Source organism: Caloenas nicobarica, chromosome 14 (genome assembly GCF_036013445.1).
Source record: "Caloenas nicobarica isolate bCalNic1 chromosome 14, bCalNic1.hap1, whole genome shotgun sequence".
Lineage (NCBI taxonomy): Eukaryota > Metazoa > Chordata > Aves > Columbiformes > Columbidae > Caloenas > Caloenas nicobarica.
In genome coordinates, this window is record NC_088258.1 from 8649773 (window position 1) to 8676037 (window position 26265).

Genomic DNA, 26265 nt, shown 5'->3' on the forward strand with positions numbered 1-26265 from the left:
AAGACATGCCTTTTTTTTTTCCCCAAAACACCACATTTTTTACTCCAGTTTCTGATGCATTACAAACCAGCCTCTTCTGCACAGCTGTTCCCTGGTCATCTATTCCCCACCTTGCATTTACCCATTTGCCCCCTTCCTTTTACGCGTCCTAGTTTTAACTCTCTTTACTGAATTTCCTCTTTTTCACAGAGGATAACTCCTCCAGCTTACCACGCTGCTTCCCAAAGCGGATCGTTTCCCTTCAGATTCCCCTCAAGCCCTTCCAGCGCTGCCCGGGCCCGGGGCGGTACCAGCGCCGGAGGCCGCGGCCGCGGGCGGGGCCGGGCCCGTGTCCCCGGGGCGGGCGGGGCCGGGCCCGTGTCCCCGGGGCGGGGCTGGCGCAGGGGCCGCGGGCGGGGAAGGCGCTGGCCGAGGCCGGGCATGGCGCTGGCGGCGGAGCGGGGTGAGCGCCGGCGGGGCGGGGGGCGGGCGCGGCCGGGGCTGCGGGCCTGCGGGCGGCCGGGGTGCGGGCCCTGCAGCGCCGGCGGCGGCTGGAGCCGCTGAGCCGAGCGGCAGCTGGCGGCTCGGGAGGGCCTGCGGCAGGGCCGGGCCGTGAGGGGGTGAGCCGAGGGGGTGAGGATGGTGAGATGAGGAGGGTTCTCCCTGCCCCGCAGGCGCCTACAGGTTCGTGGTGCTGCTGTTCAACTGTCTCCTCACCTTCGGCTCCTACTTCTGCTTCGACATCCCCAGCGTCCTGCAGGAGCAGTTCCAGGGGGTAAGTGCTGGGCCTTCCTCTGGGCAAAAAAAAAGGCAGAACCAGCAAAATGGAGGCGTTGGTCAGCAGTAGATTTTCAAAACCTTTTCTTAGGATGTTAAGTGGGAGTCGTGCTCCAAGGTCTCATGGTCCGGATGGTGGGGGTGAGGGCTTACTGCTGGCGTGTTTGCTCTGAAGAAGATGCACAAAGCCGGGACAAGCCGTGAGGTGTTCGAGTTCTTGCTGCTGTCCAGAGAGCTGGAAATCTAAAACCTGCCCTTGCTCAATGATTGTCAGCTCTCCGTCCAAATGGCTGTTCCCTACACTGATGAAGGTCAGAATTAGAATAGTCTTGATACCGCTCTGCACGTAGAAGATACACAGAACTGACCGTTAGTACGTACACTGGACTGGAAGGCTAGTGATGTTGGAGATGGGAGACTAGAAAAGACCTTCTGGGTCTTCAGCTCCAAACCTCCTGATGCTGCAGGTGTCACATCACATGTTTGTTTGCTACCCAAAAGACAGAGCTGGGCAGGGAGATCACAGGAGGACTCAGTCGTGTGAAAACCAGTCGTATTTTCAAATGCTAGAAAATGTGGTTGTTCAAGGTTCATATTGATATCCCAGTTGATTGATGGGATTTCTCCAGGGATGCTGGGGTCCCGAAGTTCTTACCTGAATTCCTGAATACCTGACAAATTCTTACTTGACTAATTTATCTGCCATTATTGCATTTGTTTCATCTGTTTTGAGAGCTGATTTTACTCATGTGTGCCACCTGCTGGCAGATTAGTCTGTGTAGGCTGAGAGCCACTGTCCTGTTTGCTTCAGTAGAAGGAGTAGAAATATATATAGCTCGCAGGTATAACTTTTTTGTTGTTTAAATGCAGGTAATCCATAACATTCAGATAGTGAACCCCAGGATAAATTGGGTGCAGTTTGTCATTGCAAACAGGAGTAAAAATAAAAGGTCAACATTTATTCATTGGTCTTCCCACAACTTCTGTAGGTCTGTGGGAGAACAGTCAGTCATTTATTTATGGAGTGAAGGAAAGGTGGTGTCATGTTTTGTTACCTAAGTAACTTTATAGGGTAGCCATATTTTTCTCTGTTAGGTACTGTGCAAACAGTGTTTTATCTGTTGACACTCTCATCACATTTTTACTCTGGTGAATTTACACAAGTGGTCCAGTGGTAGTTGGAGCATCTGAGACCAGTGCTTACAGTGCAAGCACTTTGTTCTAGACAATGGTTTCCCTGCAGCCTCAGACATTTCTACTACAGCAGATCTGAGGGCTTTGTAAATATGATGGCTATATAAAAATCACGTGGTTAAAATCATGCTTTCCTTGTGCTTATTCAAGCTGTTAAACTTGTGCCTACTGGTGTGGAAGATCTAGTGTCCATTTCCTAATGCAGGTAGATTTTTAGTAGTTGGAAGATCTAGAGCTTTTTCCTGATCATGTGATGTTGAGAAGATGTTGCTTTTCAGTAGCAAAAATGACGTTATTAAATCTCGCTAGGGCTACCAGTTTCCTACTGCTCAGCAAATGCTTTATAGCTGTGAATTAATATGGGCAACTGCTAAGTTTCGTATTTACACACTGCTTAAGACTTTATTTATGTAATGAAGAGTCAGATCAAGCTAAACTATATACAGGAAACTAAGGGATCAAACAGACCTCATGGTGCAGTCTCACGGCTTTTCGTTTGGACCGAAATGTGTATAAAAGTGCCGAGCCGCTGCCGCTACTGCCGCAGAAAGGGCAAGGGAAGACGTGATGTGCCGATGGCCAGTCATTTCTCATTTGGCAAGGGCTGGGTTCCTGGGAGAATACACAAGTCCTCTAATTCCTGGTCCTGGAAGTGGGAACTGAGTAGGAGAAACAGAAATCTAGTAGGCAAGAACTGACCTTCATTTTTAAAGGAATGCGTGGGTTTTTATCTGTGTCTGCTGCCCAACATAGACTCTGTGACTTGTTATGCAGAACTTGACCTGCCCCAATGGAACCCATCATAACGGCACTGGGCACAACAGCACGCTGGACTGTGTGGAAGGCTTGGGAATGACACCTGCACAATACAATTTGCTGTACGCCATCTATGCTTGGACGTAAGTCTCTTTTCTCTTGCTTTTGGAGAGGAGGGCAGTTTACTAGTTGCTTCCCAGCAGCAAGACACAAATGTTCCTGTTCTTGTTTTCTCCTAGGAATGCAGTAGTGGTTATTCTGGCTGGGTTCCTGATTGATAAACTAGGAAATCGCTGTAAGTTCCAAGGATCGATTAATTTTTCCTTGTACTGAAGTGGGATTTCAGGCTGTTCTTTCAGTGCAGAGGGATGATCAAAGGTTCTGCTTCAATAAGATCATGGAGGAATGGGAGAGGAGGGACAGCTCTGTGTGTGGAGTGTGTGATGGTTCATTGAGCAGCTCCATGGAGGCAACTGAGACGTTTTCATCCTTTGACCACTGACTTATCTGAATTTACACAGCAGTGCAGTAAACATGCTTTCCTCTGACACTCATGTAACAGGTAATAGTGTTACATGTTTTCGATGGGATGAACTGATGGTGTTCTCTTCCCTGCTCTGACATTTGTTCTGGCATTTGCCATAATCTAAGGCCCAGCAGTCCCAGCAGTTCTGCTCCATCTCCCTGTCACAGAGGTAAACATCTCACAGATGAGGCACAGAGAAGGGGCTCACTTGCCCTAGGCCATAGTCCGTAATGGAGCTCAGGACTGGAACAGGGACTCTGTAGAGTTCAGGGTGCTCTATCTGACTTGTTCTGCCTCTTTAACCTTCCACCATGATAATATCATCATGATTTGGGGATTCCCAGGTCATTTTATAAAGAGATCAGTCTTTACAAAATTAAAATAATGAGGGTAAACCGATGGAAGCCCACAGGTTTACTGGCATAATTTGAGGTTGCTCTTTTTCTTTTTGACAAAGAATGCTTTTGTCCTGATCTCAGCATGTCTGTTGAGGTTAATGTATTTTTTTTTTCTGTTTCTGTCTAGTTGGTGTCTTTGTTTTCTCTCTTCTGACTGTGCTGGGATCATCAATCTTTGCTCTAGGCTCCCATTTCAAGGGCTCGCCGTACCTCCTACCAATGATGCTAACAGGAAGACTGCTCTTTGGCTCCGGGAATGGGTCACTTACTAGTAAGGAATTAAAATTCTTAATTACTCCTCACCAGAGGGTCATGATGTATTTTTATTTTGCCTCCTAGACCCTTGTCCTACCAGTCAGCTTCACCTGCTTTGCCCTGGGAACCTACGCTGCTAACAGAAGAACACTGCTCCTTGATGGGCTGCATGGATCTAATGTGTGACAAGATGTTCAAAAGTCTTCCCCTCTAACAAGTTTGTGCTTTTCCCAAGGGTGGGGACTGACATGTGATCGCTGTACCTTTGGGGTTATTTTCACTTGCCTTATTTGAGGGAAAAGTTCACCTCCTGTGTCTCAGCATGATGTAGTTTTAAAATGGGCTGCAAAGTTGACACATACTGTCTCCACTGGGGATGTGTAGAGGTCTCTTACGCCAGCTCACGTGCTGGAGCTGCAGAGGTTGTTTGTTGCTTCTGTGCAAGGCTCTTGGCCAAGTCCGTCTGTTCAAGAGAGGATTTTTGTCTTCTCCAAGTTGTGCAGAATCGTATCACAGCCTTCTGGTTCAAGGGGAAGGAACTGGCACTGGCATTTGGACTGACTCTGTCTTTCTCTCGTCTTGGGAGTGTCCTCAACTTCTTCTTCACCCAGCAGTTTGAGGCCAAATTCGGAATGCAGTGGACACTCTGGGGAGGTGAGTTTCTTTGATGCTTTGGCCTTTTATTTCTTAGACCTAAGGCTGGCCTGTTCCATCCAGTTATGAAAAGTACCTGAAAGAGATAGTGAAGTTAGCAAGAGGAGGCACATTATTTTCCAGGTTTTCCTGTTGCTTTCTGTAAGCAATGGAGTGGTATTTTCTTCATGGATGCCTAAAAACCCTGTAAAGTTGTAGCGTCAGCCTGACGGTTTTGTCTGCAGTTTTCTTGAGATATTTTAACAGCTGCAGTCACAGGTAGTCAGTACTTAATGTAGGCTTACTCCCATGGAATGGAAAATTCAGGGTGAAACAGAAGAGGATTCAGATGTGTTCTTCTGTATTTTAGCTGGGAGAACATGCTGGTTCTGTAGTAGTATCTGCATTGGTCTCAGCACAAGATGCCTTGCATGCAGACTGATTCAAAGTGTTGGTTTAAATTACTGTGAGAGGTAGAATATGAATTACTTGTTTCTTAGTGTGAGTCAGTTCTAGGGCTCATATCTTTCCAAGATTTGAGTTTCTGTCCTGTCATTTGTGCAGTGAGATGGGACCTGTCTCTTGCGGAGGGGGTGATCTGTTCCACAGTGCAGTTAAGTAGTGGCACCCAGGTGCTCTGGTGTTCTGGAATGGTGATGCCTCAGGGCATCCTCTGTGTATAAAGACTCAGTGATTATAGGCAGGTGTTATTTCCAAACAACAAAACAGTTTGGGCCATCACCCATGGAAGAGAGGGTGCATATGTGAGAGAAATCTTGCAGAAATTGAAATCCCTTGCTCTCCTCTGATTCCAGCTCTCAGAGAAGAAACTGGGATGGGCATGGTGTGTTGCATCCCGTCTGACACTATTAACTTTGTGCTCAGGCAGCATTTGCAAGCACAGCAATTTTAGTAGCCCATGAAGGGATAAATACATCAAAGTCTGTTTGCATCACATTGTTTTGGCTTTTTGGAAAACAAAATTGATACAGATCTTTCTCTCAGAGAATGTCTGCAGCAGATGCCCATTGCCAAACTTGCTTCTGGCATATCCAGCATAATCTGACTCACTTCTCTGGAGCTGGGTGTGCAACAGGTCAGATTGCTGTGGTAACCGCAATAGGTCACATAAATGAAGAGGTGTAACTTGGCTTCCAGTACCAGCCCGTATGCGATACCTCTCCTGCTCGCGGGACCATGGCAGTTTTGTAATGTCTGGCTTGTTTTAACCTTGGGTTTGTTGCACACAGGCCTGCTGCGGTTTAGAAGGGATTCTGGCCACACTCGAACAAAGTGGCTGCATTTAGACACAGGTGGGGCTTTATCTTCACTGGCCTCAGGCAATTCTGCAGCGTTGGAAGCTTAGTGGACAAAGAGCTCAAGGACTCAGACAGGGCGGTCAGAGGTGAATGGCCCTGCTACATGGCTGTTAATGTTAAGGGAAACCTGAAGCAGGAGTCATAGAGAATTCTGTGGATTACACACAGCTGGTTTTGTTGTTCAGCTCTCCACACTGAGGAATTTCTAACACCTCTTACGTTTTTTCCAGGTACCCTGCTCTGTGTGCTGGGTTTCGTTTCAGCCCTCACGGTCAGTGTACTGGATAAAGTGGGCATGAAGCAACTGGGCTTGGATGGGGTTATCCAGCAGGAATCCAAAAAAGTGGTATGTGCTGCACAGACAGCTTTTCCATCTCAATCTTGAAAGCCTGGGGTGCGTGAGGAATGCTTTTGCAGCACAGGGACGCCTGCAGTCGCAAGAGCTGGTCCTGCCCGGGAGAGGGCATTGACACCACTCGGTTAAACCTCGCAGAGCAGTTCTTCACGTACATCTGAGGATATTGCATCTGCAAGCCACCAGAGTCTAAGTTTTCTGTTTCAAGCTTATGTACTTGGAGCCTTCCAGAGAGCTGAGCTGGCACTCTGAATGGCATTACTTTTATGAGCCAGTTGCTCCTTGACTGTAGGTGGCTCAGAAGAGGATTTTGTGTGTAGAACTAGACAGTAGCCTCTTTCTGGAACTGCTTTCTGGCTCACAGGATCCGTGACCAAAAATAGCTAATCTGGTCAGTACTGAACTGCCTTTTGCCAGCCCTTATCTTCCATTCCTCCTTGCATACTTCTGTCTAGGAACAAGTATTACAGGCAGTAGGTGGCAATTTTTATGGCACTTGAATCTATTAGACAGCTTCCTTCTCGTGATGGGAATCTTACTGATTTCTGTATCTCAGTGTTGTGACTCCTGTTGACACTGTGTCTTTCCACTGCATTTCACTTAAGGTTTTGCAGTAGAGCGTGCTTAGAATAGTCTCTTGCAGCCATAACCTTTACAAAAATAGTAAGAAAGTGTTTTTTCTTCTTACTGAATAGTGTTAAGTAATGCTTTGGAGTCAACACATGCCAGATTTTCTCAGAGGTACACGAGCTGCCTTTCAATTCCCTTTTACCTGCTGTTACTTCCTAATTTCTTTTTGACCTTCAGTGGCTTGCAGGAAGTGATGTTAGTGTGAAGCTGAAGACTCTTTCCTGGTGAGTGAAGGCACATCTTATCTTTGCAGCGGATTCAGGACATCCGGCGACTTCCCCTTCGCTACTGGCTCCTGGTCCTCACCATCATGTTCTTCTACAACGGAGTCTTCCCCTTCGTGGCAGACGCCAGGTACTGCTCTATGGCTGTGGTCCCACTGACTGGTACAAGCCCACCAGAGCCTTGCAGGCCCTCGATTTTTAGCTGACTGGGAAATATGGGGGTAATGTGCTTGTTCCTTCGACTCACAAAGCACAGAAAAACAAATGTCTTTAACATGTAGTTAAAGATATGAGGGTTCTTTGACCTTTCTATCCCTTCAAAGACGAGGGAGGCTTCTGAAGGAAAGCAAAAATAACTTAAAGGGAAACTATTCATCCAATGTTTAAAGCTTAGAACACTGCCAAAGGAGGATCAGAAGGATTTGGGAGAAGGGGAGAAATACTTTATTTAAAAAATAGCCCATAGACATTTCACCTTTGTGACAGGCCTACAAAGTGGCTGGCTGTCGAGCTGGGTGGGGTGCTGGCTTCACCTGGGGCGGTTCTGTCCTGCAGTTCCTGCATGTTGTCTGCTGTGTGCAGAACAAGGCTAAGCTTGCGTCAGCCTGGATTTGTAAGTGAAGAAGCCTTTGCATCCTAGTGCAAGGCTTGCAGAATTCCTTTTTTATGCCTTCATTTGCTTAAAACAAAGAAGCAACCTGCCCAGCTAAATTGGGACTCCTACTTCTGTCCTATGGCTCTGCCACAGACTTGTCACTTTGCTGCTTTTTTCCTGTTTGTGGATGATGCGGCTTGTATCACATAATGAGTATGAACATTTATATTAGCAAAGGCCTGCAGTAAAAAAAAAGAAAAATATTTTGGTAGTATTTATTTAGTGATATATAGTAAGCCACTGTGAAATTGGGAGTGAAGAAATGTCATCAACATTGTCATAACAAATGTACAAGTGACCTTTTATTAGTAAAATAAAGACATTCAAGATGGCAAGGATCGTCAAGTCCTTGATGAGATGGGCTGTCAGTTGCCCTCTCATTTTAACTAAAACCAGCATCTGTTGATCACACAGAATCCTCATTTCTGCAGTTCTGCTTCCCTCCAGAATTTTTCTTTTGTTTGCTCCCTGTGGAGCAAAAGTTCAGGCACCAAGAGTCATGTTCCACACACCTTTTCTGGCAAAAAATGCTATCCTGCTTCAGAAAAATAATGGTCCCAAGGCCACTGCTCTTTGGCAAAGTCTGTCGCGGTAAATCTTCAGGGAACAGTGTCTTGTTTCAGACCTTGCTGACAGGACAGGCTATAAAGGCTCATTATTACTAATGCTAAGTAGCCATGCAAGGAGCCAAACCAGGTTTAAGTACCTACAAGATCTCTAAATAAACTAGTCTTTCTAAGCTGTTACTACTGTATGACTATACATTCTGTAAAGAATTAAAAGTTTTAATGTCATTTTTGTGTGTCCCTCACAAAGGTGAAAGGCAGACTTCTGACAATGAAAACAAAACTGGGTTTGTATGTTTTCTGCTTTAACCAGAAGTCTACTTAAAGGTGCTTAGGGGGAATTCCTAGTACTTCTAAAATGCAGGTGTTCAATTTAAATGCTTATCTTTGCTGTGGGATTATGTTAAAATATTTTTTCTGCCCCTCAGCATTCTTCCTCTTGGTTTTATAATGCTTTCTACTTCTTCAAAGAGAATGTAAAAAATTCATTTGTATGTTTTGGACAGGTGATGGCAAATTGCTGCTTGTGAGCTGTGCTGATGTAACTAAACATATGCCCAACTTTAACCTGCAGTTTTACTCTGCACTTGTAGAAGAGTCCTGAAAGTGGCCATTTAAGCTACCAGCTTCTCTATGGTGTGCCACGATTAAAAAGAAAATAAATAACAAGGGCTTGGCACTACAGACCAGATGGAATCAAACTTCTTTACAAGTTTTCTCATTAAAACCCTTCCTGTCCATATGTTTGTGCTCAGACTTACTTTCTGTCAAAGTAATCAGATCAAGAATCCTAATTATGTATTTTTTCTCCCCTTTAATTTTATTTTTAGCAAGTTTATCCAGGATAAATATTCTGGTTACAGTCAGCAGGCAGCTGCTTATATTGCTGGGGCAGTGTACGACAGCTCCCTTGTTCTCTCTGCAGCAGTTGGCATATTAATTGTGAGTAGCCAAAACCAGAAGTGTTTGATGATAACTTTTTCCTAATTTTTTGAAATGTCTTTGTTACAACCTCCCCCACCAGAATTTAGCCTGTTGTTGCTGAACAAGCAGTCTTTTAATTCCTTGTAAACTGCAAGATGCACTTTTGTCTGAATTAAATTACAAGAAATAACATTAACCTGTTTTTCCCTGTGTTCCCTAATTGTGCTGTGGTAGCATCAAACCACGGCAAATGGCAGTATGTTGTGAAAAATCTGAGACTGGAACAGAAAGGATCACAACAAGCTTTGCAAGTAGATGGGAAAGGACAACCTGCACGTAACTGGTCCCTGTTTTGTCACTCTTCCTTTCCTTATTTCCATAACGGTCAGAGCATACTGGTGTGGTTTTCTTCCCCCTTTACTAAAGCTTGCCCTGTTACATGAATACTGAATACTGATCCTCTGACAAGTATTTCAGTCTTCGTTCAGGAGTGTGCAACTAGTAATAGCTACTCTGCTACAATATCAACATCTAGGGACTGATGTGTTGCTGCCACTCATGCCAGCCCGCTTTGTGCAGCCACTCGTGTCAGCAGGATCTGCGGAAGCACAAATCCCTTATCAGACCCCTTCTCTTTGTTTCCTTCACCAGGACTACGTTGGACTGAGAGGCGTCTTTGCTGTCAGCTGTGCTGCACTGACTCTGCCAGTCTTTGCTCTCCTGGCATTTACGTTTGTTCCTCCGTTAGTCTCTACCATCTGGTTGGGGATTACTTACTCCTTTGCTGCTGTAAGTTCACAACCCTGCTGCTGTAGTTGAGTGTTCTGTGGCTGCGCTCCTTGCATGGCACATATTGCTGCTCTGGTGTCCTGATGAGCAGGTTTAGCAGCCACAGTTTGAAGCCACTGGCTCCCCAATCCTGAAGACTTTGGTTAGTAACAAATAACCCTAAAGAATCAATACCGAGCAAAACGCAGAGCAGAGACCATTTGATATAGCACGAAGCACTAATCTGTGCTATTCTTTGTGCTTTTTTACCTTGAATGTATCACCTGAATCTCCCTTGAGTCTTATGAGCTAAATCATCAGGTCTAACTCCCCTTCAGAAATCTAGAGTCAGGTTATTCCAGTTTCAATAACATGTTGTCTGTGCTCTCTCAAGCTGCTTGAAAAGGATGTGCAACAGTCTAGAACCAGCCAATAGGCTGGGAGGGATAAATACCAGTTTTTTTGAAGAGAAAGTAGAAATGGTTATTTAGTGAGAATAATTCCTTTTTAAACCAATGACCATCTATTATAACAGCTTTAAAATAAGGCTTTGAGTTAATTCCTCTTCTCATTACTCCTACCAGGCTAGTATGTGGCCATCCATACCTCTTGTGGTCCCCCAAGCAACTTTAGGGACAGCTATGGGGCTTGCAACTTCTGTGCAGATGATTGGAGTTGGCCTTTCAAATCTGATTGTTGGACACATTCTGGGAACAAAGTCCAGGTGAGAATGCTTTTTCCTTTTTTTTTTTTTTTTTTTTGAAGCAGAGACATGAACAGTGCTTCAGTGGAGTGGTTTGAACAGAAATCAGTGTCTTTGCAACCTCATGTGGCAAGGAACTGTACAACTGCCTTAAATATCTTCAAGTGACTCGTTGTTCTATCCTGTTTTGGCCTTTTCTAGTGAATTAAAGATCCCTCTGTGGCGCTGGCAACAGATGATGATCTTTATGTTGGCAAACACTATTGCATGCATTGTTGCCTCCATTACCCTCAATATTGTGGACAAGAAACAGGTAAGTGTGATAAAAGGTGAAGAACAGCCTTGCATCACCAAGTTGCTTTTACTGATGTAATAGCTGTTAGGTGTGTATAAAAGTAATTTCCCTGACATAAAAATGAGACTGCATAAAAATAGAACTATCTGCTAAAATATTGATGCAGAACATAGCGGTCTTACCTAGTATCAAGCTATTTGCTGTATTTTTTTTGCAAGAAGGTGAGGGAAAGGGCCAGGATGCAGCTGTAGAAATATATGTGTTCAGGAACAACAGTATCGTTTTTGTCACTAATTGCTTCTTTGAATTTCTAGGGTGGGACACTGAACAGAACAAGAAAGGGAGCACCTGTGGAACAGGAGGACAGAAACCCTGCAGATGCAGCACCGCTCCTTGATGATGAAACAGGAACCGGAGGCTCTGTCAGCTAAACCTGTGCCACGTGAGAACAATGACGGCTGCCAGACACAGCACTGATCACTTCTGTTTGAAAGTGGATTTTTAGCCTGTGTATTTTCAACCTCTTTAAATGGAATCTTGAAGGGAACTGTCTACAAAAAGGGAATGTTTCCACGTTCTTATGCCTGGCACACAAGTGTGTTGTATGGTTCTTAGGCGTTCTCCAATGTACAGAAACCTGCATAGGGCACTTTAAGAACTACACTACAGTAAGTGGAACCAACCTAGCTGAAACTTGTTCATAAGCTATTAGATGGTTGCTTTTCACTCCTGCATTGAAACTGCCTGCATAAGGTGTACCTGCCTGGTCTGCTGCTGTTTCTCTGTCACAAGAATCCTGTACATCAGTACTTGCTAACCCACCTACCTTGGCAGGCCTGCCCTTTCTGTTAGTGCTCTAGATTAGCATGCATCTGTCACAAATTACATATCCATGCAAGTGACACCATCATTATTCTTCAGGCAGGAGACTGAATTAATCAAACTGATTACCTTTTGCACACAAGCCTAGCTTAATTGCATATTACCTTCCTAGAAATGCTTCTGTAAGCCGTGCCTATTCATTTGCCTTCAAAAGCGTAAAAGGTTTTGATCTGAAATTCTGTCCTTTAAACCAGGGTGCTCTTACTCATGAATGCTAGAGGCTTGTTTTGCTCAGCCAGCTGCCCTTTTCACTATGCAAAACACTCACAATCACCCACAGTGTTTACAAAAGCACAAATGATGCTTTAAGAATGAAGTAAACTTTAACATAGCCAAGTACAAGGAATGCTGAAGTGAATGACTTACATAAATTATTACATATCCTTAAGAGAAATAGCACCTCTGCTCAAGTTGCATTTAATATAAACACTAGCACTAGATTGAAAACAGTTTAGGCACTGACAGCATCCAGTGAATTCATTTTAAGCAGATGTCACAGAACACAAATCTACCCATCAAAGCAAAGTTTTCTAAAACTGATTTACTGAAAAGAATGTCTTCAGAGAGCAATGTCTTCTAAGTTTGAAGTTACACTGTGAATTCATTTCACACAACAATTAAAGGATTTCCCTGTTGGAGTCTAGTGCAGACAAAATTTGGGGGTGGGGGAGGAGTCACAGAACTGTAAAAATCACAGACTCTATTTGGTGGCAACCTCCTGAGATCACCTAGTCCAGCACCCCCTGCTCAGGCAGGGTCAGCCAGAGCAGGTTGCCCAGGACCGTGTGCGGTCAGAGTTTGAGCATCTCCACAGATGGAGACTCTCCAGCCTCTCTGGGCAACCTGTCCCAGCGCTTGGCTGCCCTCCCAGTAAAAAACTGCTTCCTTGTGTTCAGAGGGAACTTCACATGGTTCAGTTTGTGCCCATTGCCTCTTGTCCAGAGCAGTGTCTGGCTGCCTTGTCCTCACTCCCTCCCAGCAGGGACTTAAACACACTGGTAAGATGTCCCTGAGCCATCTCTTCTCCAGGCTGAGCAGCCTCAGCTCGCTCAGCTTCTCCTCCCATTAAAGATGCTCCACACCAGCAACCACCCTCATTGACCACCACTGCACTCCCTCCCTGAGTCGCATCTCTTTCCTACTAGAGTGCCCCAAACTGGACTCGGTACTCCATGTGAGGCCTCACCAGTGCTCTCACTGGTACATCAGGCTCCTGCTAGACTGTGGCTTTACATCCACCCTTCAGCCTCCAGCCAGAGCAGCACTCCTCAGTGCCAAAATCCCACAGTTGCATTTTTTCATAGTGGAAAAATCCCATGATGAATTTCCAAATGTCATTATGAAAAACCACACAGAGCAGTTCTATATACTCATGTTGGAGGCTTGTGTCTGGAAGAAAGTACGTGTTCAGAGCTAATTTTTTATGTCAATACTACCAATGCCTGGCTTAAAAGCACTGACTTCAGCCTGGCTGGCAGGAAGTCATCAACTGTCTTAGTTTGTATACCACACAATGCTGCAGCCAAACTCAATGGAGTTGTTCCTGTAATGAGTGCTGGGATACCCACTGAAGGTCCTGTACTCGGTTCTTCATGGAAAAAGCTCAAAAGGCAGCCATTCCTGTTTGCCATCCCATAATCTCATACTACCAAATTACCAGAAACTTTCCTCTTCTGTTTTGAAGAAGAGTAGTGACACACTGTCCTTAAAGTCTGCCACTGGTTAACAAGGTTCCTGACAACTTTGTGCTGGAAATCTCACTGCCTACTCTACTGTGTTTCACTGCAAAGCCTTCCTGCCTATTTCCTCCATTCACTGCCCAGGAGAACTGTTGGCTACAGAGGTTGTTGTAGATACTATTGTACAAAGATCACTGCACGTGCTTTTAATAACCCTTTCAGTTAAGCTGAATATATGGGGAGATCCTAATGACCTTTGAGACTGTTGCACAAAGACCATCTTTAGGTCAGGAGGGTTCTGCTAGAGTCTCTTAGAGGCAAAGAGTTGTTCTTAAAATATTGCTCATGACTTTCAGCTCAGATTAATAAAGCTTGAAGCTGATGTAATAACAGTGAGGAGGCAGAGAATGAGCCTTCTTGCAACAGTACCTGCTCATCTCCATTGGAATTCATCAACAGCTTCCTGTTACTCCTGTTTAACTGCTTTTTTCATTAATTACTCCACTGATGACAGGAAAGCCACCTCCACTTTGCCTGTCCTCCCGATTCTTGCTTGACACCTGTTGTTGAGGTGCCAGGGCTCACTTCTGAGAAACTTTTTTACAAAGTAATTGCATGATTCTCTACCATGTTTGAGCTTGTCATGAAAATGAAAGGGTGGCATTCACTGAGGTCAAGGTGCTGCAAGAAATGGAAAGAAACAATCAGCTGGTTTTGTTTAATTTCTGCACAGATCATGTATACAGGTAACTGAAAACCTCCATCCCTCTCCCTTGCCTTGGGCAGCCCTGGAAGCAGTACACTCTTTTCAACAATACTCTTCAGCAGAACCTTCCCCTTGCCCAAGACACAGTGGATTGCAACTCTTAAGGTATAAACTGTGAAACTCTGACTTAGTTCAGGCAATTCACACTGAGGTGTTTTGGGTTTTTTTTGCTCATCATACTCCAGAGCATGCTCTCAGAAGCCAGCACATTAAACGCTTTTACAAAGTAGAGCACATGTTTACATGAGTTTGTGGGAGGTGGCAGTGAAGGAAAAAAGCCATCACCTTTATGAAGAAACTGGCACAACATTAAGTTCCCGGTTACTCAGCGCTTTGGCACAGATTTTGCAATTTTTCCAATTTCAGATAACAAAATTAAACAGTGTATCTACACTGAACTAGATTAGCAACTAATTTATAAAAGCAGACATTTACAGCACACAATGAAGTAACAAAATACAGAGGTTTATTGACAATTGCATGATTTATCATTTGATTTCCAATCCACTTCTGTCCCAGAGAAATGCTCTTATCAATCTTACTTAATGAGTTGAAAACATGGTTTAGATTCCAAAGAAAGAAATGCAAGAAAATGAATATAGTTTAACTAATTTAAGGCCTAGTTGGAAGTTGCTGTTTTTTTAAGAGACAGGCATTGTAGCCAATGCACATCAGGTACTAAAAGATGCCAAGTCTAAGCTCAGTATTACAGACAGGATCGATTACACAAGACCCTTCAATGCAGAAAGCAGCCTCTGGTTGACTTTTCCACATGGCAGCCTCTTTAAAACCCTGTCAAGGTCTGAAACAAGGAATTGAAACTTAAAGATGTGTCTGACACTCAGCCAGAGGCTAAACAGCACAGAGTCAAGAACAGCTGCTAGGAAATGCATGTTTGGAAGTAACATAGATCCGTTACAGGGTTGTAGTTAGAATATTTTCCGGGGCGGGGGGGCAAATAACAGGGAGCTCCAAATATATCTGAAGGGTACCAAGGCATTGAAATCCCGACTTTCCATGGCTATTTCTACCCTTAGCACTGCCCCATATATTTAACTTTCACTATTTGAAAAGGCAACTAAGTTTTCATACAGTCATCCACCACTTCTGATGTCAACCGAACTGAGCAGTCTCGTAAGCACTACAGTCACAGAGTGTTTTAGCACGTGGCCCAGAGACAGTCCCCTCCAAACAGTGGCAGTTTCCAGGGAACCTGGGCTAGAACAGCAGTGGATGTACACAGATAAGGCCACTTGTTCTTTGGTGTACCTGAACAACTCCTGGTTTGATATGTCAAATTTAAAAAGTCACTATTAAATACATTGAACTGTAAGCACCTAATGTTAACATTCATATATCAAAGCTCTGGATATGATCAGAAAAATCCATTCAGAGAACAAATGTTTGTGCAAAACATGCACATCTTCCAAACATGATTTAAGATAGTCAGCACAACTGAAAGGTTTGTATTGCTGAAGTCTTTGATTCTCCAACTAGGATAGTCTACAGCATGTCTCAAAACAACTACAGCTGTGGTTTGGGAAGAATCCACGTAGTTCTCCCAACCTTACCAACAAAAATTTGACGCAATCAAAGGCAAATGTAAGGCTGACCAAAGACAAAGGAATTCACTAACAGAGTCAGCACAGACAAACAAAACAATGCACTGTGGTGAAGACAGCAAACAGTCCTGGTTTCCACAGGGTACAAAGTGAAAACCTGTGCAGAAGCTAAGGCATTTCTGTATAGGTTGGGTTGGGCACCTCAGTATATTCTCCATGGTAATTCTACACTTTAAGTTGCTTCTGTTCAAAGAGTACCATAAAGCTATTGTTTGCACCCACAACTTTACCAGAAAGTGTGCAAGCACTAACCAGGATACTTTATTTAAAAGTCTTCTAGAAGCACCTACATGAAACAGGACGTTGGACTGATATTATTACTTGTCATAGTAATCAGCAGATTACTGAAGGCATCAGAAAGGCCTGAATACTCTGGGGAGGGGGAGACCACAATATTTTTAGCATGTGATGCTTTATGAGTATAAAAGAAACTTTCAGCATGATTTGTCCTTGTATCAGCAGTCATGTGCTGCAAAGCAAGCAAGGAGAAAAAGAGAATCAAAGACTGAACGCACTCAGCACCGCGGCAGCACTACTTGTTCCAGTGGAACGTATTTACATCCAAGTGACTGCAAGTCAACTTACGCTGTGAAGCGGCATCCTGTTGCCTAGAGGAGAGCACAGCCTACCTACCTGCTGTGCTTCCGAATCCTTCAGCTCTGCCCTCTAGGTCCAAACCCTCTCCGAGTTTTTACCTGTTGACTGCATGGATAAGCCTGACTCCACGAGAGTGTCCTGAGCCACTAGCTAGCCAAGAACCTAACAGTCTGACGAACTCACCACAAAGTAGCACTGATCTCTCACAAAGTTACACCAATGTCCCCCTCTGCCACCCACCCAGGCAGCCCAATACTCGCATCTCCCACGGGGCACCTTTTCCCTCCCCAGCCCTCCCTCCCCAAATCATCAGGTTATCCTTCCTACACACGTTAGCATAACCCTCATCCATCTGCCTAAGAATCTATTCACAAACAATAGTCTATAAACTGACCTTGCAACCACAGCCAAGAGTTTCTGTGCAGACTCCGTTAGCGAAAGGGAACAGATGACCCTAATAGAATGCAATACTGGATTTACCCCCTGGCGGATTGAGAACTTTGTTGTGTGAGCGTGGCCTCGGCCCTAATCGGGGCTCATGATTGTCTATCTTGGGTTCTGGCTCCTTGCATCGCTCCTCTTTGCCCAGATCTTTTTTCTCGCCTCCATCTTCCAGCTGTGGTTTGATATTTTCTGTAGCTGAATAAAAGCAAAAGGGATTAGATCAACTTGCTATTCTGTAGTGCAGAAAGTGCCTCACCTTCTGTAGACTGCATTATTTCCCATGTCTCCCAACCATAGCACACTAAAACTTCCTGTATCTGTTCATTTTTCCTGAAGGAAACAGGTGCTGAGGAAAAATTTCACTTTTTGCAACCATTCTCCTCTTCCCTCAGCAATATTTCTATAGGATATGTAGGCTAAGCAATACACCTTCAGAATTATTTTGGCAGTTTCAGGCAATTAAAAGATGCAACATACCAAGGAATCCTTTCATCCTGAGCTTGAATGCTGTGTTCCCATTATTTTTTAACAATAACTAGCTGAGCAATAATATATGTCAATCAGCTACTTGTTATTTACAACTATAGAAAGCCAAGTTTACACATTGAAGGAGATGGCAAGGGAGGAAGAAGCAATCTGACGGGATGCTTTTCTATATATAAAGATTCTCTATAGCTCTATTTATACGCGTATGGTATCAAGCGAAGTATATACACACATGCATAGTATCAAGACTCATGCCTGTGGTGTTCTCCTCAGTAAAAGAACCATTTCCCTGAGACAAGTGATTAAATTTCTGACTAACAGAAGGAAAACTTCTCAGTTATATTATCCTAAACACCAGCCTTAGTCTTATGTTTTCTAAAGAAAGTATAAGAATCTATTCCTCAAAGAGAACAGAGGAAGGAATTTCTCTTGCTGACCTTCTAGCTTCTTTGGTGTTTCATCTTCTTTCAAGACAATGTGATCCTGCAAAGAAACCAAAAACTATCTTAGTATATTACTGTTCTCAAACAGTAACTCTGTCACAAAATCTTTCAGAAAGTTTTGCTTTGTTTCTGATCTAAGTTTATATGTTTATCATGGTAAAAGCTAACAGTTGCAGACACTGTGTGCAACCCTTCATGCCCTCCACCACTCCATAACCCCCCAAAAGCAGTGTTAGAAGGGAACTCCTACGTTATGTCAAGGTGCACATCTCAGATAATTCACTGAAACACAGATGAAGACGCTACATTAGTTCACCAGAGGCTTAAAACATAGTCTATGATAAACAGTTCACTACAAAGGTGTAGAATTACCATTCTTGACAAGTACCCACTACCACCCAGAGGAAGTAGTGTTCATAACTGGAACACAAGTAGCCCTTGAGCATCCTATTCATATTCTGCAATGATGCTCCTCAGTGAGTATCCATAGTGACCCCAACAGTCAGGTAATTAACAAAACGTTTTAAGACCATTTCCCCAACAATCCCAATTGATTGTCAGAAATACACAACAATACTTCAGAAAAGCTTTCATGTTTTTCCCACCCATGAAATTCAACTTGCAGTAATTTTTGCAAATATGCCATCTCCTTTCCATCCCAGTATTTCCCACAATTCCAGTGCTCTAATTAAAGACATAAGAATTCCGAAGTGTTGTCCTCCGTTTTGTCAAGAATACACAGGAATTAATATGTTACATTTTTTTAAAAAGCAACTAAAACCAATCAGAGACCAGCCCAATAAATGGGCACAGAGGAACAAAACAAAGCCCTTTCCTACACCAATAGCACTCCTCCTGACAACACCTCGCTCCCAGTCTTTTTTTCTCTCTTCCTTTCTCATGACCCAAATCCCTCAAAATATACTCTGGAGTCTGCATAAAAAGTTAGGCAAAAGCACACTACCAGAACCTTCAACTTTAAGCAAGGGGAGAACGGAGAAAAAAGGTTCTAAGGTTCCAGGAAAACTTAAGCCTCATCTCCTGCTAAAGTGCCTTCATGTTGAATGTAGATACATATATTTAAGAGAGGTGAAGGGCACAGCCAGGCCACATGAAGATTTATGACTGTAGCTCACTGGTGCTCACTGACTTTCCAGAATTGGTATCAAGATAACCTCTGACAAATTGCAGAATAAAGATAAATATCTTGTGCCTCACTAGCTTAAATGCCTCTCGGCTGTGTGCCGAAAACTCCAGCTGTACCTCACTTACAAGGAAGACCACAGGCTTTGAAAGCATTTTTTCCTTTTTTTTTTTTTTTTGACCACACATCTGCAGCCTGATTAAATAGCTTTACTGCAAACTACAGAGAATGCTGAGATCTTATATACCAAAGATAACGAGCTATCAAAACCAGACTTTGGGAATAGCTGTCTAATTTGAAGTTACCCCATGCATCATTAAGGTCTGTCATCTTAAAAAGAATAGAGGTGTTGCATTGTGACAAGACTACGAGACGACTCACTGAGCTGCTCACTTCTTGGTTGGACAGCGAAAGAGGTACAAATACCTTAGGCTTGTTTGGGTGTGCTCGCACAACACTGGTAGGTACAGGAGACCCAAAGATATCACTTGTCTTCCCACCAGGTGGATTCATGCGTGGACGAGGCTGAGCAGAACTCGAATCCTCAAAAATACCACTTTCTTTTCCCCCTGCAAGGCAGTAGTTAGATTTTTTTTTTTCTAGATGACTTAGTTTTTACCACACTGTATTAAAAAAATAATAATAATTTAAAAATAATTCAAAGACTTTTAGAACTCTACTGCCTAGAGACTTACTTTTGCTTGCCTGAAGATACTAGTTGAAATCCTTTGTTACAAGAATTCACTACAGGGTCTCAGATTCACAGCTGTACTTACTGCAGCTAACAGATGACACAGCTCTAGAATAGAAGCATTTTCCTTTCATCATTTCTTAGGCTTTGCGTTGGAAAGAATTAGGCTTGGATGACGTGCTAAAAAGTATGTGAACGCGTAGATCACTGAAATATTCATATGTTCAGAAGTCTGAGTAAATTTACTTTTCAAGCCCACTCAATTAGTAAAAATACAACATAGACTGTTCACAGTGTTCCACTTCGGGAATATGAAAGCAGTTCTGTGCTGCTCTGAATTCAGAGCCCAGTTGTGCTGAAGGAGGTGGCTGCGCTTACCTGGAGGGTTTGTCCTTTTTGGAATGTTTTGAGGTTCTTCTGATGCTCCAAAGATATTGGATGCCATCCTGTGTGGCCTGCTTGAAGAAGAAACTTCTTCTGTACTCCCAAAGAGATTACTAGAACCTCCTCCTGGGGGCTTCAATACCCTACATTGCAGAATGAGAGAAGCAAGAGACAAAAGTTTGTTTGAAATTTACAGTATTCAACATATTTGAATTCCCCTTACCATTCTCCCTTGTATGTTATGGATAACTATTCTAATTTGAACTTCAGGTAATTCTGCTATGTCCATAAATTATCTACTTTTTAAGAGCTGTTCTAATAAAATATTTTCAAGTTCAGGACAAATATTGCCAACCTGCTAGTCAGTCAACTTGATCATTTTGTTATCTACGATTACTTGGAATGCTCATAACAGTGCCACCAGAAGAAATGGCCACGCTATCTGTGCTGTTACAGAAGCAACAGGAGATTAAGAGAAGACATATGACTCTGGTTAATATTTTAAAAGTAATCGGTACAGAATCAGACTTTCTGCTAAACTGCACATATTGACTTTGCATCTGTGATAAAATCCAAACTCATCAACTTTTAAATAAAAGCAGACCTTTTATAAGTACTAAAAAATTAGCTAGTTTCAACTATCAGTTATCATATCAGCTTCTGTAGAGTTTAGAATGGAAAGGTGGAATGCCAAGAAGCCATATTTTTAGTGGTCAAGATGCAAATCCATTAAGACCAAAGCTCTGCACCAGTGGTATATCAAATGGCTAGAGGCTACAATAGAAATGAATGGGCTTCTTGAAAAACTACCAAAAGTCATGCTTGTCCTTGAGTAATAAGTCCACAGTTAGTAACTATGCCTTGTTCGACTGAATTCAGGTCCTGTCCTGAAAAGGAACTAAACCACTATGTGGGAGTAGAATTGGTGGAATTAATTGGAAAATTAACAGGAGAAGCATGGGAGAGTGATGAATATCTAGGTATCAAAAATAATCTTTACAGTTATGTCTACTTGACCGGTTACCTACAATCTTAGCAGTTGAGCAAAAGTAGTAGCTGAATTATACCCCTTCTAATCTGAATACTTGATCTCAGACCTAAACTAACCTTTACTTTTATAGAGAGAGAACGGTTATAAATTGCAAGATCTTTATCCCATTCTCCCTGAACAGAATTCAAAGGTCAGTGAATTAATAGAGCACATCCCCTCCACAGATCTGTGACAGAAGCAAGCTATTTCAGGTTAGATATCTGCCAAGCATAAAAAGAGGTTCCTCTCAGAGCCAAGATCTACTCCGATTTAACTCTAACACTTAATTTCACAAAACCAGAGACATTTGGCTGCCCTGTCAGAAAAATCAGCTTTGTCAGCACTTCAGATCTCAGGATTCAGGAAATCATTCTATTCTCTTTGGGAGGAAGGAGAAAAAGTGCCTCTTTTAGTCTGGAAGTGGTTTATATAGTCAGAACCAGCCTCAGAGAGACTGTCTTTACTGGCCAATTTCAATATTTTAATCCTTAGTATGACTGTGGATTTAATAAACCTTTTAGCTTGAGGGATTGACTAGAATTACAATAGACAGGACAACTGCCTTATCCCTTGCACAGGTGGTTTATTTACCATTTAGTGTTCAACACACTACAGATCCAGCTATGCTATAGGTTTTCCACATATCTTAGAAGATGTAGAACTGCTATTAAAAAAGAGACACCATAGAGGCAAAATTATGTATTTTGAACCTTCACAATGGCCCAGAAACCATGAGGCAGGTAAAGCTTTTAAAACTGGGAGATGCAAAGAAAAGGGGGAAACTCCCCCCCCAAAACCCAAGCCAAACGATCAACAAGAAACTAGAGGAGTTTGGGAAGGGGCTCCTGTTAAAAAAGTAGGTCTGCTAGTATGCCTCACAATTTAAATGTTTTCTGACTTTACCCACTCTTTTCAGCTATTTATTAAATGCATTTAGTCTTTCTTGAGTTCTAAGTGTACTATCAAAGAGATTAAAAGGAAAATAAACATAGTTTATACAGATGGAGTCTCTCAAACGAGAAATTCACTCCACTTACCATATTGTTTTCTTAACACATGGTTACAAGCGTAGGAGGGAATAACAAAATAACTACAATTAGACTTTTTTGGTTAAAGGAAAACATCTAGTCATAAGAATCACATTACTTCTTATTCCTGCAACTGGATTTAAGATCCATTGCAGAAAAAAATTCTAGAGAAATTCCATTTTAAGGTTAAAGGTCTTGATTATTCAGTTAAACTTAATTAAGCATCAAAAGAAATCCAACACTGATTAATCTTATATTGTCTTCCCATTTTCAGCTCAGTATACACACTAGGAAAACCCTACTGTTGCAACGAATGAGGCAGAGGCATCACTTGAGGTGCTTACCAGGCACTTGGAAATCAGCATAACGGTGACCTCTTGTGCCAGCACCACCCAAAAGAATGTCTTAACTCTACATACACGAAGTGAATTTGCCTTCTCAATTTCAGAAACTTCTAATTGCTAGGAACCTTCCAAGCATTCCATAAGCTATCAAGCAACTGCAAGAGCAGGTCCATAACATTCTAAGTAATGTGAAGTCAGATAACTAAGTCATTCACAGGAATTACCAAAAATAATATTGAAGTAGAGCAACAAGGTCTTCCAGCTAATGATAGCAAAGAGGACGGGGTTTTGCATTCCTTTGCTTCAGCCAAAACCTGGGGAGAACACAGAGCTATTTTCTTGCTGTGTAGCCTCTAGAGCATTGCTGACCTCCTTGCGCTCCTGAGTCACTCTGCTCTAGATTGGAGTGAGATGTGCAGGTCTCCCACACCAAAGGAGAAGATAAGACGTAGCCTGTGAATCCTACCAAAGGAAAAGAGCATGCTAAACTTGATAAACCAGTGTGAGCTGCTTCAACAGAGTACAAGCAAATTCAACATATACTTTATAGTCATTTTAGTTTATATTGGTATCATGCCAGCTTACATAAAGAGATATTTTTGTGTCTTGTGGCCAGATAAGTTACATCTTCTTTCTTCCTCTGTGAGGAGGGGAGGGAAAGAAGGTGTTGCTTTATTCTTGTAAATAGTAAAAAAAACCCCAAACCTTTGTTTTCCATGCAGTCTAAATACACCTCTTCTCCCCTTCCTCTCTAGTAGACTAGAAGTCTGTCAGTTCCTTAGAACAGCTAAATTAAGAACCCTACCCGATAAGTTTAAAAGCCTCTACTAATTGCTTTGTTCTCTTCTGGCAGGCTTGAAGAATTTTAATTAGCTCTTGTGGTCTTTTTTTCCTACATTCTAACAAACTTGAATTTGAATGCCCACTCCTCATTAAACCTTTCAGCCAACCTATGGAAGAGGTGCCAAGACTTACCCACTACTTCAAGACACTAGCTATATAATTTTTTTTTTAAATTCTGCCTGAAAGTTAAAACACTGAAGTCCTACCAGTTTTCAGAAAGTTCTAATAAAGCACGTAAAACAGGAGAGTTGCAGTACCTGTAAGGTACCATCACTAAGGTAACCAGCAGAAAGCAGGTGTTAAGATTTGGAACATCAGGCACTAAAGCAAAGACCAGAACATTACTGGGGGTGCTCCTGCTGTTGGATCAATACCAATTCATGGCTCGTTAAACAGCTCACTCATCTTACAAACAAACAGCGAGCTTTGTTAAGTCAGTTATGCTCTTGATCTGAAATCCCTGCAATATTCTACAATACCACTGAAAAGGGGGAACATGTGTAGCATATTTCCAAGAGGTCTACATTTAAAATTTTCAGCTCTGTACAGTAGTTGTGAAACTGCTCCTGTACCAGATGAATTGAGGACACACAAAACCAATTAATCTTTGTCGTGTGTACAAATAGTAGAACGGTAGAACTCTCTTCTGTTTGGCTTTCAGAGCAACAGCAGCTCGTACGACACACAATTCCTCATTTTATTTTGCAAAACTTCCTTAAAAATACAAAGCATCATTATTAAAGTTTAATAAAATAGAACTAGGCAGTTAACTTGATTCAGCAAACTAATTGTTCAATATACTAGCATACACATTAACAGGATCACTAGAGATACATCTTACTGGACAACTATTTAAGTGAAAGCTTCCAGTTAAAATACTTTTAGCACCATTTATTTTTAACAGTAATACTGTGTTACGAAGTTCTCATAATGCAAAGCATTTGTTTATAATTTCCTTGCAAAGATTTTCACATTAGGAAGAGTTATTTTTTTCCTCACTTCCACAGATGTTGGTGGTTGTTCCAGGGATTTTGAACTGGACTTGTTTTTAATTAGAGAAACTTCTACACATCAAGAACCACAAAAGGATTTGCATTATCATCAAACAAGGTTTTGTTTAGGGAATGAATAGAATAAGCTCTGGAAAAAAAAAAAAAAGTGTCCTTAAAACAAGTACTTTTTGCTTTTGAGGGCACAGGCCATGTGTCAGCTGTCACCATCTTGGAGACCATTCTGCAAAATCCAATAATGTAACATATTGCAGCGCTGCGGTGTGTATGCTTGCTGTGCCGGCTCTGTTTGTATAGTTATGTATTGCTATAGTTTGTTCTCAGGTGTGATGAAAACACTCTGCCACAGTGCCAGAGAACAAGCTGTAACAAGACCACTTTTGCTAGCTGTTAACTAAAAAGTTACGATGGCCTGCATTCCAGACCCTGTCCAGAAACCCAGTTTATAAGTTAAACATGGTTTCAAAATCACCGTGAGAAGAGAAGCTTCTCAGAGACTACACTAAGGGCAGAGCATCCTCAGACATCTTAAAACCAGGTCATAGCTTAGAGTGACTGGAATAAAAGGCAAACCTAAAGCACTCTTACACAATTTCGAAACACTTCCCTTCTTCCCCTTCAAGCACATGATTACCTCGCAGATGGGTTAATCACTCCAGCTCCAAGTTATTAGGATATATGAGCTCGTCCAAGTATAACAGTATATCTCAACTCCGCAAGCCGAAAACAAGCTAACATCTGCTTATGCAGGCGTTTGTGCTGGACCCTCTAAAAGATTCGCAGAGTGTCACCAGGTCCTCCTCCCTCCTTGTGAAGGTACAAACCGGGGGGCAGGAGGTCCCCCCAGCGCCAGGCCCTTCTTCCCGCACAGGAATCTCCTCAGGATCCGGACCCCTCTCCATCTCCGCGGCCCCCGGCAGGAGCTCGGGCCCCTGCGGGCGGGCCGGTGCCAAGCGCCGAGCGCCGCGGCCCCACGGGCACCGGCCCTGCCCGTTCTCTCTCCGCAGGTACGGCAGCGCTGCGCCCCGCCCGCCCGCGGCGGCGTCACCCCCAGCCCCGGGCCGCGGGACAAGGAAACCGAGGCACGGCGAGGCGACCGGTCAGGAGCGAGCGCCGCCGCCCTGCGCTGCCCCCACGCCCCAGCGGCTCACGGATGGTCGGGGAGCGGCACTCCCGCCCACCGCGGCCGAAAAGGCCCCTCAGTAGCGGCCCGCTCCCCTCAGCCGGAGCCCCCATCTGCTTCCCGCCCCCCGCCCTGCGCGCCGCGCCTCAGCCGGCGCCTCTGCCGAGCCGCGAACAAAGCCCCGCAGCGGGTTCCGCGCCGCCGCACGGTTCTTCCCGCTTCCCTCTTCGCCCCGCACCGCCAATCCACCCCCGCTGCGGCACCTGGAGCTGGGTTTGGCCGCGTCGGCCTCGGGGCCCTGGAACATGGTGGCGGACAACGGGCTGAGCTCCACAGCCCCGCGCGCGGCGGCTCCTCCTCGGCTGCCTGGACCGCAGGTAGCGCCGGCCGGCCCGCCCTGCCCTACCGTTGGTTGACCCACCTGCCCATCAGGTCTAGCAGCCTATCGAATGCAGCCCGCCCTCTCCACATCCCGCCTGTCCCGTGAGCCTCGCAGAGGGAAGCTTGACAAGGTCCGTGACGTCATTCACTCTGGCCGCCTTCCATTGGTGAAGCCGAACGTCCGTCAGAGGGAACGGCGGAGCCATTGGCTGCGAGGAGCAGTAGGGCAAGGGGCGGGAGGGTATTTAAAAGGCCACGTAGGGCAGGAGGGGCGCGGTGCCCGCCGCGGGTCTGGCCGGCCGGCGGGGAGAGGTTTTCTGGGCTGTATAAAACATGATGGCCTCAATACAGCCTCCACGATCTAAAGTGCTGCTTGTGAAGGAAAAAAAAAAGCTAGAGGAAAAAAAGGAA

General features: G+C 43.8%; 2 protein-coding genes across 2 annotated transcripts; one reads left to right on the forward strand and one right to left on the reverse strand.

Annotated features, from left to right (window-relative positions):
- Positions 1-378: 378 nt before the first annotated feature.
- On the forward strand, positions 379-15010 carry LOC135994182 (major facilitator superfamily domain-containing protein 1-like). Its single transcript, XM_065644541.1, has 13 exons — positions 379-442; positions 654-754; positions 2725-2849; positions 2946-3001; positions 3758-3901; positions 4381-4539; positions 6068-6183; positions 7076-7176; positions 9098-9209; positions 9843-9980; positions 10544-10683; positions 10864-10975; positions 11272-15010. The coding sequence occupies exons 1-13, from the start codon at positions 421-423 to the stop codon at positions 11386-11388; spliced, it is 1443 nt and encodes a 480-aa protein (XP_065500613.1). The 5' UTR covers positions 379-420; the 3' UTR covers positions 11389-15010.
- On the reverse strand, positions 14734-25844 carry JPT2 (Jupiter microtubule associated homolog 2). The gene is made up of 5 exons (XM_065644542.1): positions 25737-25844; positions 20090-20238; positions 19447-19589; positions 17871-17916; positions 14734-17142 (listed from the first exon to the last, which is right to left on the reverse strand). Exons 1-5 carry the CDS (start codon positions 25778-25780, stop codon positions 16958-16960), a joined length of 567 nt encoding a protein of 188 aa, XP_065500614.1. The 5' UTR covers positions 25781-25844; the 3' UTR covers positions 14734-16957.
- Between the last annotated feature and the right edge of the window lie 421 nt (positions 25845-26265).